A 12,151-nucleotide genomic window follows, 5' to 3' on the forward strand; every position below is an offset into this window, starting at 1 on the left:
AGGCCGTCATTGAAAATAAGAATATGTTCTTAACTGACTTGCCTGGTTAAATAAAGGTAAAATTAAAATTAAATTAAGGCTATTTAGTAGCTTGGGGGTAGAAGCTGTCTCGGCGCATGTTGGTCTGAAAGCTAATTCTCTAGTACCATTTGTAGGACATTAGCGGAGTGAACGGTGGCTAGAGTCTTTGGCAATTTTTCAGGCCTTCCTCTGACACCGCATGGTATAGAGATCCTGGATGGCAAGGAACTCAGCCCCAGTGATGTAGTAGGCAGTCCACACCACCCTCTGTAGCGTTTTTCAGGTCAAGGAATTTGCCATATCAAGCAGTCATGCAGCCAGTCAAGATGATCTCGATGGTACATCTGTAGAAATTTTTGAGGATCCAAGGGCCCACGCCAAATCTTTTCAGCCTCCCGAGGGGAAACTAGGCACTACCGTGTCCTCTTCACGACGGTGGTGCGGGTGTGCGTGGACCATGTTAATTCCATAGTGATGTGGATGCCAAGGACCTGGAAACTCTCGACACGCTCCAGTACAGCACCGTTGATGTGGATGGGGGCGTACTCTCCCCTCTTTTCTCCTATAGTCCACGATCAGCTCCTTGGTTTTACTGATGTTGAGGGAGAGGTTGTTGACCTGGCACCACACACACAAGTCTCTGACCTCCTCCCTGTAGGCTGTCACATCAAGGAGAAAGATAGAGAGAGTGCGAGAGGGAGAAAGAGAGACAGAAAGAGAGATATCGAGAGGGAGGGAGAAAGAGAAAGAGAGACAGAAAGAGAGATAGCGAGCGAATGCCATGTGTGGGCTGGTGGGGGGGTTTCGTCCCTGGAAGTCACTGTGTAAGTGACATTTCAGTGTGAAGACACACGGCATAGGGTTGAGAAGATTTAATGAGAGTGACTCTTTGGTCTCCCTCCTCCACTACTGGAGGGAATAACCTTTACAACTTCCCCCTGACAATGATCCCTCAAGATACTGCATATTGGTTGTCCTCTCATATCAAGGGATAAAAAAGATGGACCTGAAGAAATCCAGACAGCAACCTTACATTCTGCCACACATAGCATGAGACACAAGAAATGAACCTTAGACTTCAAAAACAGGTTGGCCAATGTAAGTTCAAACGCAGAGAGCTTTGGTATTGATTCCATTGTCTTTTGTCTAGAACAGTTGAGAGCCCATTTCCATCCATTTCAGGATGAAGGTCTTGAATAAACGACTGATAGTGGGACCCTCTGTATGTGTTTACAACCAGTGTTTGACCTCGGACTGAAATAGGTGCTGGTACTGTACTCATTTTGGGTGCCGGTACTGTTTGTATTTAGGTGCAGGAACTCCACAGTATTTGTATTCTATAAGAGAAACAGAAACAGTAGAACATTAAGAGGTGCCGGTACTCAGCTCCGGTGAGCTCCTGCCCAAGTCAAGCACCGTTTATAGCAATGCACTGTGGGTCAAAGAACATTCAGGTCCAAGAGAAAACAAATATTAATACAAATATATATAATATAAAATTGCATGGTGAATTCCAATTGATCGAATTGGATTTAAACCCAGTACAATAACATAAATAACATATAGCTCAAATGAAATGATGGATAATTTACTGTACATTTCTCAAGCCCACAATAGAATGTATCGGTACCATTCCCAGCCTGCCATAGCTATTTAGGCTATTTATGCTCCTGTGGAGCTGAGGCCCTGCTGCACTGAGCTAGCCTGACGACTCACACTAAATTCTTCCACTGCTCTGCCTCTCGCTGCATATTTAGTACCGAGACTGACATCATTGAAGTCGTTCGTTGTGAGGAGGGGCACAAGGGGCATTGTACAAAACAAAGTCATCAGTGATTGGATCGTATCAAAGACAGCCCTGACTGTGTTCACATTCGGTGAAGGGTCGGGGAGGTACTCAGATCCGGACTCATTGCGGAGAAGTGTGGTGTGGCGTTTGGCTGGAGCAAGGAGTCTGGGTAGCCAGGCAAGCACTGAGCTGATTTATGGGATCATTTAGATGGAATGCTTGACACAAAGCATAGGGAGCCTGCTCCCACACTGCTCCTGGGCTTGCCCATATGACCGTGATGTGAATGTCCGCTCTGGAAATCTAGGGTTTTCTCTACATAAAACCCAGCGCAGCGTGAAAGACATTGTTCACTAAGCACAAGGAGAGCTGTAATAAAACACTTCCCTCTCTATAACAGGGTGCATAGATGACTCTCTAGAACCTCCAGCTCTATAACCCGAGTCCTTGCAGCTCCAGAGGTAGACGTGTACAGTATGGCGCATGTGTGGCCTTCTTCAGCCATCATCCTATCATCCTTTATAATGAGAGTCCATTAGCATGTCCATCTGCTCTGTTTGAGACAGTGGACAGTGAAAGGTGGGTATTTTAATGACTGTCCTTCCCGTTATCACATGAAGAGATGATGGAGTCGACTCCAGATCTCGGTCTCTCATAGTTACACTGCACTGGACACTGTTACGCATTCTAGTCAAGGCCAGCTTCACTGAATCTTGTAAAATAAGATAAAGAGTTGCACGCACGCGCGCACCCACACGCTCTCTTTCACACACAGACACACACAGTTTTCTTACTCTTTTCCCCTACACACATGAACTTTCATGTGTACCCACTCACACGAAAATGTACATGCATATATACGAACAAACATACACAAGAACAGTGATGAATAGCTCAAAAGACATGGGAATGATGAACTAAAGTGTGTGATTGACAGCTGAGATTACAGACTGGTGACTCCAGGTAGTAGACTGCTATTCAATTTCTTCCTCACTGTTTACTCTGGGAAAATTGGGAAATAACAGCGCTGTCACACTCAAGAAGTCTCACCTTTATTATGGAAATCAGCAACACTTCGCTAGCGGTGCCACTCAGCCCTTGCATATAGTCCCCAAACCACCTCCCCTTCCCTCACTCTTAACACAAACCACTGCACTTTTCACCAACCTGAAATTGGGTTCATTCTGAATATGTACACTGCTAGTGAGGATTGTGTATACATATTGAAAGATCGAATGGAATAAATGCATCTGCTTGGAGGCCCAGCCTATCTTACAAACCACATATATACATTATGAACAGACACAGCAACCATAACATGGTGGAACTGTGTTCAGCCGTGTGTGAAGCAGCCCAGGCATTGTACTTTAGCTGAACTGGGTCTGAGTCCCAAATGGCACCCTATTCCCTTTATAGTACACTTATTTTAACCAGGGCCATGGTCAAAAGAAGAGCACTATAAAGTGAATAGGGTGCTATTTGAAACGCAGCCTGGGACTAGGATATCACTGCAGCGGGAGCACACTACTTCCTGTAGAGGAGGGGTGAATTATGTATGTTAGGATACTGTATGCCTGGAATGGGACAGGGACTGCGCTAGAGTGGTTTGTGGGTCCCATGTGGAATGGGACGCCTGCATATTCAGTAGAAATGGCTGTGGTGATGGTCTCTAGGTTGTGCTAAACTTCACTAAACTCCACATGCCTCGGTTAATATGTGGCCTAGTCAATCTGAAGATCTCGCTGTCAAAGGAAGATCAGTCAGTAAGAGGGAGAGACAGAGGGCTGTGAACTGTGAACAAAGCAGCCGGTCAAAGGTCATTGAGCGGGAGAATCCACACAAAGAGGGGATGTGATGTACTGTATATTCTCATCTGTGTTTAACAGTACCAGACTCCTAGAGAGAGAGAGAGAGAGAGAGACGGAGGTAACAGTAACACCACTCACATGTAGCGGAGGTGGGGGTTCTGGGAGAAGGCTCTGGCCTGGATACCGCGCAGGTTGCCGTTCATGATCGTTCTGGAAGAGACACACAGTGTCACAGAATGTAAGGCATGTAATACACTACCAGTCAACAGTTTGGACCTACTCATTCAAGGGTTTTTATTTATTTGTACTGTTCACTGTGGAATCAGGGATTCATTGTTGAATTGCTGCAAAGAAACCATTACTAAAGGACACCAATAAGAAGAAGAGACATGCTTGGGCCAAGAAACCCGAGCAATGGACTGGTGGAAATCTGTCCTTTGGTTGGATGAGTCCAAATTTGAGAGTTTTTATTCTAACTGCTGTGTCTTTGTGAGACGCAGAGTAGGTGAATGGATGATCTCTGCATGTGTGGTTCCCACTGTAAAGCATGGAGGAGGAGGTGTGATGGTGTGGGGGTGATTAGCTGGTACAGTGTCTGTGATTTATTTAGAATTCAAGGCACGCTTAACCAGCATGGCTACCACAGCATTCTGCAGCAATATGCCATCCCACCTGGTTTGCGCTTAGTGGGACTATCATTTGTTTTTCAACACGACAATGACGCAGCACACCTCCAGGCTGTGTAAGAGCTATTTGACCAAGCAGGAGAGTGATGGAATGCTGCATCAGATGACCTGGCCTCCACAATCACCCGACCTCAACTGAATTGAGATGGTTTGGGATGAGTTGGACCGCAGAGCGAACGAAAAGCAGCCAACAAGTGCTCAGCATATGTGTGAACTCCTTCAAGATTGTTGGAAAAGCATTCCAGGTGAAGCTGGTTGAGAGAATGCCAATGGTGTGCAAAGCTGTCATCAAGGCAAAGGGTGGCTTGGGAGAAAGTAAAACATAAAATATATTTTGATTTGTTGAAAACTCTTTTGGTTACTACATGATTCCATATGTGTTATTTCATAGTTTTGATGTCTACAATTTGATTACTCTACAATGTGGAAAATGGTTTTAAAAAAAAGAAAGAAAGAAAGAAAAACCCTTGAATGAATATGTGTGTCCAAACTTTTGAATGGTACTGTATATGTTACGGTCAGACACTCACATGGAAATAAGTACACACAGGCAATAGGTTACAATTGTTGATACTGAAAGACACCACCTCCTACGTTTACGGATTAATTAAAGGAAAATAAAATGCTATTCCATAATTAAAACCACCAACACAGTCCTGACAGTGTGTCCATGGAAACCAGGGTTGCACAGTGTTTTTTTTTGGCTCTACCCACACTAAGGAGTAGGCACGCAGGTCGCACAAACGTCACAGAAACTGCAATTGTATGCTGATTGGTCGGAGATATGTTGTCACGAATTCCTCATTTGCAGTTAAAAACCGGCTGTGATAGCAGTGCACTCACTGGAAGCATGTAAAGGAGTTTCTTTTAAACGTGGCTCGCAACCGGCAACGTTTGGGGTAAATAGGGAGGCATTCTAAAAGTCGTCGAATCTTATCTTCCGGCTCGTCGCCCCTGCTCCTCTCCCTCCTCACGGGCCATCATTACGATCAGGATAGTATCAAGAGCCTGCATCTTCTCTCTCGCTCCTCAGCTAGCTTCACAAGGAGCTAAGATCAATTATGTATATTGAATCCATTTTTATCATGGGCATCTGCAAGCTGTTTATTTGCTCTGAACACGCGTCTCTTTTCATTAGAATCCATCTGAGAGAATGATTACATCAGAACAGTCCTGATGGCGTCACACTGTGTAGCTAACACTGATGTGCAACTGTAACACTGGGTGTATGGTAAGCCAAATGGACATGTTAAGACAAGTATTCCACCATATTGAATTTGGCTTAAACAAGGGCAGCCCAGTGGGGAATACAATGTGGTCAAGGTCAGACACATAAGGACCTGGGAGTGAAAACAGCCAACGCAGATGTGTCACATGTCCCCCTGTTGCTTGTACTCAAATATTTAAATGAATCATCAAGGTGGGCGCGCTGAGGCTCTAAGGCACATGAGGCTGACCCAATGTGGGCCCAGAGTAGCTCCTGCTCTGGCACTGCCTGGGCTGGTCACTCTCTGGTGAGTCATCCAAATCACCTGGCCCTGAACTGCTGTGGAGGAGATGGAGGGGAGGTAGGGGGCAGCAGAGGAGCCAGGGCCCACTCCAGGTGAGCCTGATGCTAATGAGAGGAGCTGTTAATCAGCCCTGTTCAAGTGCTCTGGGCCTCCCCTAATAGGACCAGTGGTTACATTGGAGGAGACTAGGGGAGACTGGGGGAGACTAGGGGAGACTGGAGGAGACTAGGGGAGACTGGAGAAGACTAGGGGAGACTGGATAAGACTAGGGGAGACTGGGGGAGACTAGGGGAGACTGGGGGAGACTAGGGGAGACTGGAGGAGACTAGGGGAGACAGGAGGATACTAGGGGAGACTGGAGGAGACTAGGGGAGACAGGAGGATACTAGGGGAGACTGGAGGAGACTAGGGGAGACTGGAGGAGACTAGGGGAGACTGGAGGAGACTAGGGGAGACTGGAGAAGACTAGGGGAGATGGGAGGAGACTAGGGGAGACTGGAGAAGACTAGGGGAGACAGGAGGATACTAGAGGAGACTGGAGGAGACTAGGTGAGACTGGAGGAGACTAGGGGAGACTGGAGAAGACTAGGGGAGACTGGATAAGACTAGGGGAGACTGGGGGAGACTAGGGGAGACTGGGGGAGACTAGGGGAGACTGGAGGAGACTAGGGGAGACAGGAGGATACTAGGGGAGACTGGAGGAGACTAGAGGAGACTGGAGGAGACTAGGAGAGAATGGAGGAGACTAGAGGAGACTGTGGAGACTTTAGGAGGCTGGGACGACAGGAGGAGACTGGGGGCTGGAGGATGCTTGAAGATGCTGGAGGAAATTGGGGCGTGGAGGAGACTGGGAGACTGGAGACTGGAGGAGACTGGAGGAGACTGGAGAAACTGGTGGAGAATGGGGGCCAAGCAAGACTGGGGACCGGGCGAGACTGGAGGAGACTGGATGAGCCTGGAGGAGGCTGGAGGAGACTGGGACGGAGGAGACTGGAGAAGACGAGAGAAGACTGGGGAGAATGGAGGAGACTGGAGGAGACTGGGGAGACTGGAGGAGCCTGAGGGCAGGGCAAGACTGAGGAGCGGGCGAGACTGGAGGAGCCTGAGAGACTGGAGGAGACTGGGGAGACTGGAGGAGACTGGGGAGACTGGAGGGGACTGGAGCCTGGGTATACTGAGGGGGGCTGAGGAAGACTGGAGGAGACTAGAGAAGACTGTGGGGTCTTTAGGAGACTGGGGAGACTGGGACGACAGGAGGAGACTGGGAGCTGGAGGTTGCTAGAAGAGACTGGAGGAGATTGGGACTTGGAAGAGACTGGGGAGAATGGAAGAGACTGAAGGAGACTGGAGAAACTGGAGGAGAATGGGGGCCCGGAGAGGCTGGGGACCGGGTGAGACTGGAAGAGATTGGAGTAGACTGGAGGAGCTTGGGGAGAATGGAGGAGACTGGAGGAGACTGGGGGCAGGGCGAGACTGAGGAACGGGTGAGACTGGAGGAGCCTGGGAGACTGGAAGAGACTGGGATAGAGACTACAGGATACCATCACCATCCCAGAGGGGAGTCTTGCCTACAGGTCCAGAGAGACCAGGATGGCTGAGGGTGGGTAGTGGACATGGGGGGAAGGAATCCGATTTACTGTATAGGTCAGGGGTGTTTAGGGAAAGGAAAGGGAAAGCGGACCTAATTAAATGTCCTGGCTGCTATTCCAGCGTCATTTGATCAGTGTAAAATGGTCCGTAGGGAGGTGCTGTTGTTTGAGGCAGGCCGCAGTGCATTAAAATGAACATGCCTGCAATATAAGTCACCGCTAGTAGTCAATAGTACTGATGGAGCATGTGTGCCCACCAGACCGGGTGCCATGTGTTGGGTTAGGTGGGTCATTGGATAACATTAAATATGTCTTGCATATAGAGACAGGATCTTAATTTGAGAAAGTTTGCTACAGCAGGAACATAATTCTGCAGCAATAGGAAATTTGAAATTTTATGTAGACTATAATTTATGGACATTTTAATAGGGGTTGATACACTACATGACCAAAAGTATGTGGACAACTGCTCATCGAACACCTCATTCCAAAATCATGGGCATTAATATGAAGTTGATCCCCCCTTCACTGCTATAACAGCCTCCACTTTGAACTTGCTTCCATTCAGCCACAAGAGCATTACTGAGGTCGAGCAGTGATGTTGTGTGATCTTCCAATTAATCCCAAAGGTGTTCGGTGGGGTTAAGGTCAGAGTTTGTTGCAGGCCAGTCAAGTTCTTCCACAGAATTGTCTACAATATCATTGAATGCTGTAGCGTTAAGATTTCCCTTCACTGGAACTAAGGGGCCTAGCCTGTACCATGAAAAACAGCCCAGACCCTCATTACTCCTCCACCAAACTTTACAGTTGGCCCTATGCATTGGGGCAGGTAGTGTTTTCCTGGCATCCGCCAAACCCAGATTTGTCCGTTGGACTGCCAGACGGTGAAACGTGATTCATCACTCCAGAGAATGCATTTCCACTGCTTCAGAGTCCAATGGCGGCAAGCTTTACACCACTCATAGTGATCTTAAGCTTGTGTGCGGCTGCTCGGCCATGGAAACCCATTTCATGATGCACCAGGACGAACAGTTCTTGTGCTGACCGTTCTTCCAGTGGCAGTTTGTAACTTGGTAGTGAGAAAGTTGACGAACTGACTTGTTGGAAAGGTGGCATCCTATGACAGTGACACATTGAAAGTCACTGAGCTCTTCAGTACGGGCCAATGTACTGCCAATGTATGTCTATGAAGATTGCATTGCTGTGTGCTCGATTTTATTTACCTGTCAGCAACGGGTGTGGCTGAAATAGCCGAATCAACTAATTTGAAGGGTGTCCACATACTTTTAGTGTACATGTTTTGTTAGGGCAAATCAAGTCAGAAATATCAAAGTCGAAATTCAAATCTTTAGAATCCTTTTAAAGAATCAAATGCACTACAAGTTTGCATTTCCTGCTGTGCAGGAAAAGTCTCTGCAACAAAAGAGTGATCAAATTAAGATCCTACATCTGTAGCATGTTCAGGTCAGGATGACACAGCCCCATGGTCTCACAGCTATATGGTATGCTTTCATGGCTAGAGCAACAGTGGGCTCTGCAGAAAACACACATCAGTGGTTTATTAATGAGGTGTGCTTCTCCCCAAGTCGACACTCACAGTCTCTGAAGTCCAGTGTACAGCTCCATGTCCACATCCTTCAGGGTCTGCAGGCCAGTCCAGTTCTCAATGTGTCTGAGACATAAACGGGAAAGAACAGAAGACAGTCAGTAAAAGCAACTTTAAATATGTTTTGTTTCATTGGTTTACGTATTTAAGTTTGGTTTTCCCTTGTAGTAAGAAGGTCTACAATTCAGCTCAGTTGTGAACGTCATGTTTTTACTCAGTCCCATTTGAGGACGCTACAAGGCAAAACTGAACATTAATAGTAGTCTAGTCAAGATGTGGGATACACTGTCTGGTAGAATATTTGTTTTGTGGATGTCCCCACAAGTACGAGCACATTCACATGATTTATGCTGAAATGATCTACAATGCAATTACATCCTGCGTAATGAGGGGACGTTTAATGAAAGCGAATGGCTGGAGGTTCCCGGAGTCTCTCCACAACACTGAACTAAAATCACTCTGGGTGCTCCATGCTGACTGTTGCTGCTCTTGAACTGTACTAAAACTGACACTCAGCATTATTCTGGTAAGAGACATCCCCAAGAGCTGCGTGTTACCATTTGGCCTGTTGAAATTGCAATACCCCATTGTTTATGTATTGTGGGCACTTAGCTTTGTAAGACTCCAAATGAGATCACGTTTTAAAGATTCACCACAGTGCCATGTCTCAAATTCGATCTGTCTCTTACTTCTCTCACTTCACTCTCTCTTCCATTACCTCGCTCTCATCTACCTGCTCAATCGGGCTGACTTTCATCCTTTCTTTTAACACACACTCTTTTTAATCGATTTTTACAAATTTGACACATTTTCACACAACAAGCACACCACACACATCCACCAGCACTCAGCAGGTCAACAACATGCATTGCTGATCTCTGAGCCCAGGAAATTACATCCAGCCTCCATCTGTTACTAGCATCAGGTTTTGAAATTGTCTTAAAATATTTACATCAGCCATACACATTTACATTGGCCCATCTCCCTCTCTGGTCTGTTTATAATCAGTGCAGCGTTCCATTGGTTCAGAGCAGGAAGACCATCCTAATCTCCCTGCTTCTCTTTCCATGTGATGCGTACATGTGGAACGACATCCTGGGCAGCTGCTGAGAAATGCCTTAGAACTCATTCTGATTGGTTAGCATGCATGAGCAGGCCCATGAATATGAGAGAGATCCGATGTCAGGTGAGATGTGAAATCTTGTCCAGGTGGCAGGGAGGTTATGTGCACAGCCGGGGCAACATGAGGCTAACACTGGATCCGTATATACTGGACAGTATAGCTGACCTGAGACTAGAAGCTGATGTGTGTGATCTGCACTGAAATTGTGCATGTGTACTAGATGTAGGCTACAGTATGTATTATGTAAACCACATTATGTACTGGGTGGTTCAAGCCCTGAATGCTAATTGGCTGACAGCCGTGGTATATTAGACCGTATACCACGGGTAAGACAAAACATGCATTGTTACTGCTCTAATTACGTGGGTAACCAGTTTAAAATAGCAATAAGGCACCTCGTGGGTTTGTGATATCCTCTACGGGATCGGTGTCCTCCCCACAGGACGGTTGAGCTAACGTGCGCTAATGTGATTAACATGACGTTTTAAGTATATAATGCATAAAGTCACACATTCATTTATACAAACGCATATATACTGTATATCTTAACTGATGGACATTAAAACAATCTCATTAAAGGAGAATATAAAAGAGATCAAACGTAGTGGAGAGTTAACATAGAAAATTACTGTGGCAATCCATTTGACATCCCCACTTGCTTAAGATGCAAATGTTTAAGACAGTGTGAGGTACAACAGCTATGCGCAAATTTAGAAGAAAAATATGTTATCATCTTATATTCATGAGTGTTTTTCTGGCAATTCATGTTAAAGACAAAATATTAAGACTATCCTGCTCACATCTTGATAAAACAGTGTTATGTAACCTAGCAACTCTGCTTTCCAGAGCAGTAAAGTGGGTCGTCGTTTGGAGAGGCAATGCAGAACAACAAATCCCTCGACAGAGGAACTATGGACTCGCCATGTAAAACAAAACCAAAAGCTTTAGGACAATAAATATCTAGATGACGAAGGACAAAGAGAGGCAGACAACCAAGGAGAAGGAAGAATCGCCTCACACGGACCAGAACCAATCAATACCCACAGAGATTAAAATCATGAGTAAAAAATGAAAGTTGGGGGAACGCTGGCTGATTGGCTGAGCTCATGTTAGACTCAGAATGAGGCCTGTCCTCCAGGGCCTAATTGAGTGATTGACTAATTGACTGATTGATCGATTCATCAATTGGCTGTCTAAACAGGCTGTAATGAGTCTGCATGGGGCTCCAGAGAGGGAGTGGCTAGACAGCTCAATGCAGAGGCAGAGAAGCTCATTAACATAAACCTAGTGTACAGACAGTATAATCTGTGTGGAGCGCAGTGTACCTCCTGTATGACAATCATTGTGGAGTGGAGTGGCTCACACAGAACATTATGTGTTTATCAAACGTCAAACCAAATGTATTGTTAGTGTTAGTACAGTACAGTGCAGTGCAGTACAGTACAGTACATTACAGTGCAGTGCAGTACATTACAGTACATTACAGTACAGTGCAGTACAAAAGAGTGCAGTGCAGTACATTACAGTGCAGTACATTGCAGTACATTGCAGTACATTACAGTACATTACAGTACAGTGCAGTACAAAAGAGTGCAGTGCAGTACATTACAGTGCAGTGCAGTGCAGTGCAGTGCAGGAGGAGTTGCAGCGGGGGAATAATTGGGTTGACAAGTACAAAGCAGTCCTCCTCTCCTCCATCATGGTGAGAGTAGGAGTTAGTGTTAACCAGGAGCACTAGGCTGACACAGTTGGATAATGTAGGCTACATGCTGTACAGCTAAGAGGGGCTTTGCATATTTCCATACCAAAATCACCCCCTGTGAGCAGATTGAACACTGCTACTTATAACTTTGGATAAAAAAGTGTCCCTCACTTTAAAAATATTCAGACTAAAATCAGTCTTTGCCCCATAAATATGTAAATATTGCAGATTTTCTTTTGCAGTGTAGGCCTACCTCTGGTGCCGGGAGCCCACAGAGCAACAGCAGGAGTGAAGCACTGAACTAAGACCTGACCAG

At 46.1% G+C, this 12,151-nt stretch overlaps 1 protein-coding gene across 5 annotated transcripts in view; it reads right to left on the reverse strand.

The window, feature by feature from the left end:
* Nucleotides 1-12,151, reverse strand: part of ntrk3a (neurotrophic tyrosine kinase, receptor, type 3a) — a 298,611-nt gene that overhangs the window by 249,095 nt on the left and 37,365 nt on the right. For all 5 annotated transcript variants that reach the window (XM_052465650.1, XM_052465647.1, XM_052465649.1 and 2 more), the window contains exons 2-3: nucleotides 9,002-9,076; nucleotides 3,757-3,828 (exon numbers count right to left, since the gene is read on the reverse strand). In XM_052465650.1, coding sequence (XP_052321610.1) covers nucleotides 3,757-3,828; nucleotides 9,002-9,076 — 147 coding nt within the window. The remainder of the gene's footprint in view (nucleotides 1-3,756; nucleotides 3,829-9,001; nucleotides 9,077-12,151) is intronic.

This window comes from Oncorhynchus keta, chromosome 17 (assembly GCF_023373465.1).
Source record: "Oncorhynchus keta strain PuntledgeMale-10-30-2019 chromosome 17, Oket_V2, whole genome shotgun sequence".
Taxonomy (NCBI): domain Eukaryota; kingdom Metazoa; phylum Chordata; class Actinopteri; order Salmoniformes; family Salmonidae; genus Oncorhynchus; species Oncorhynchus keta.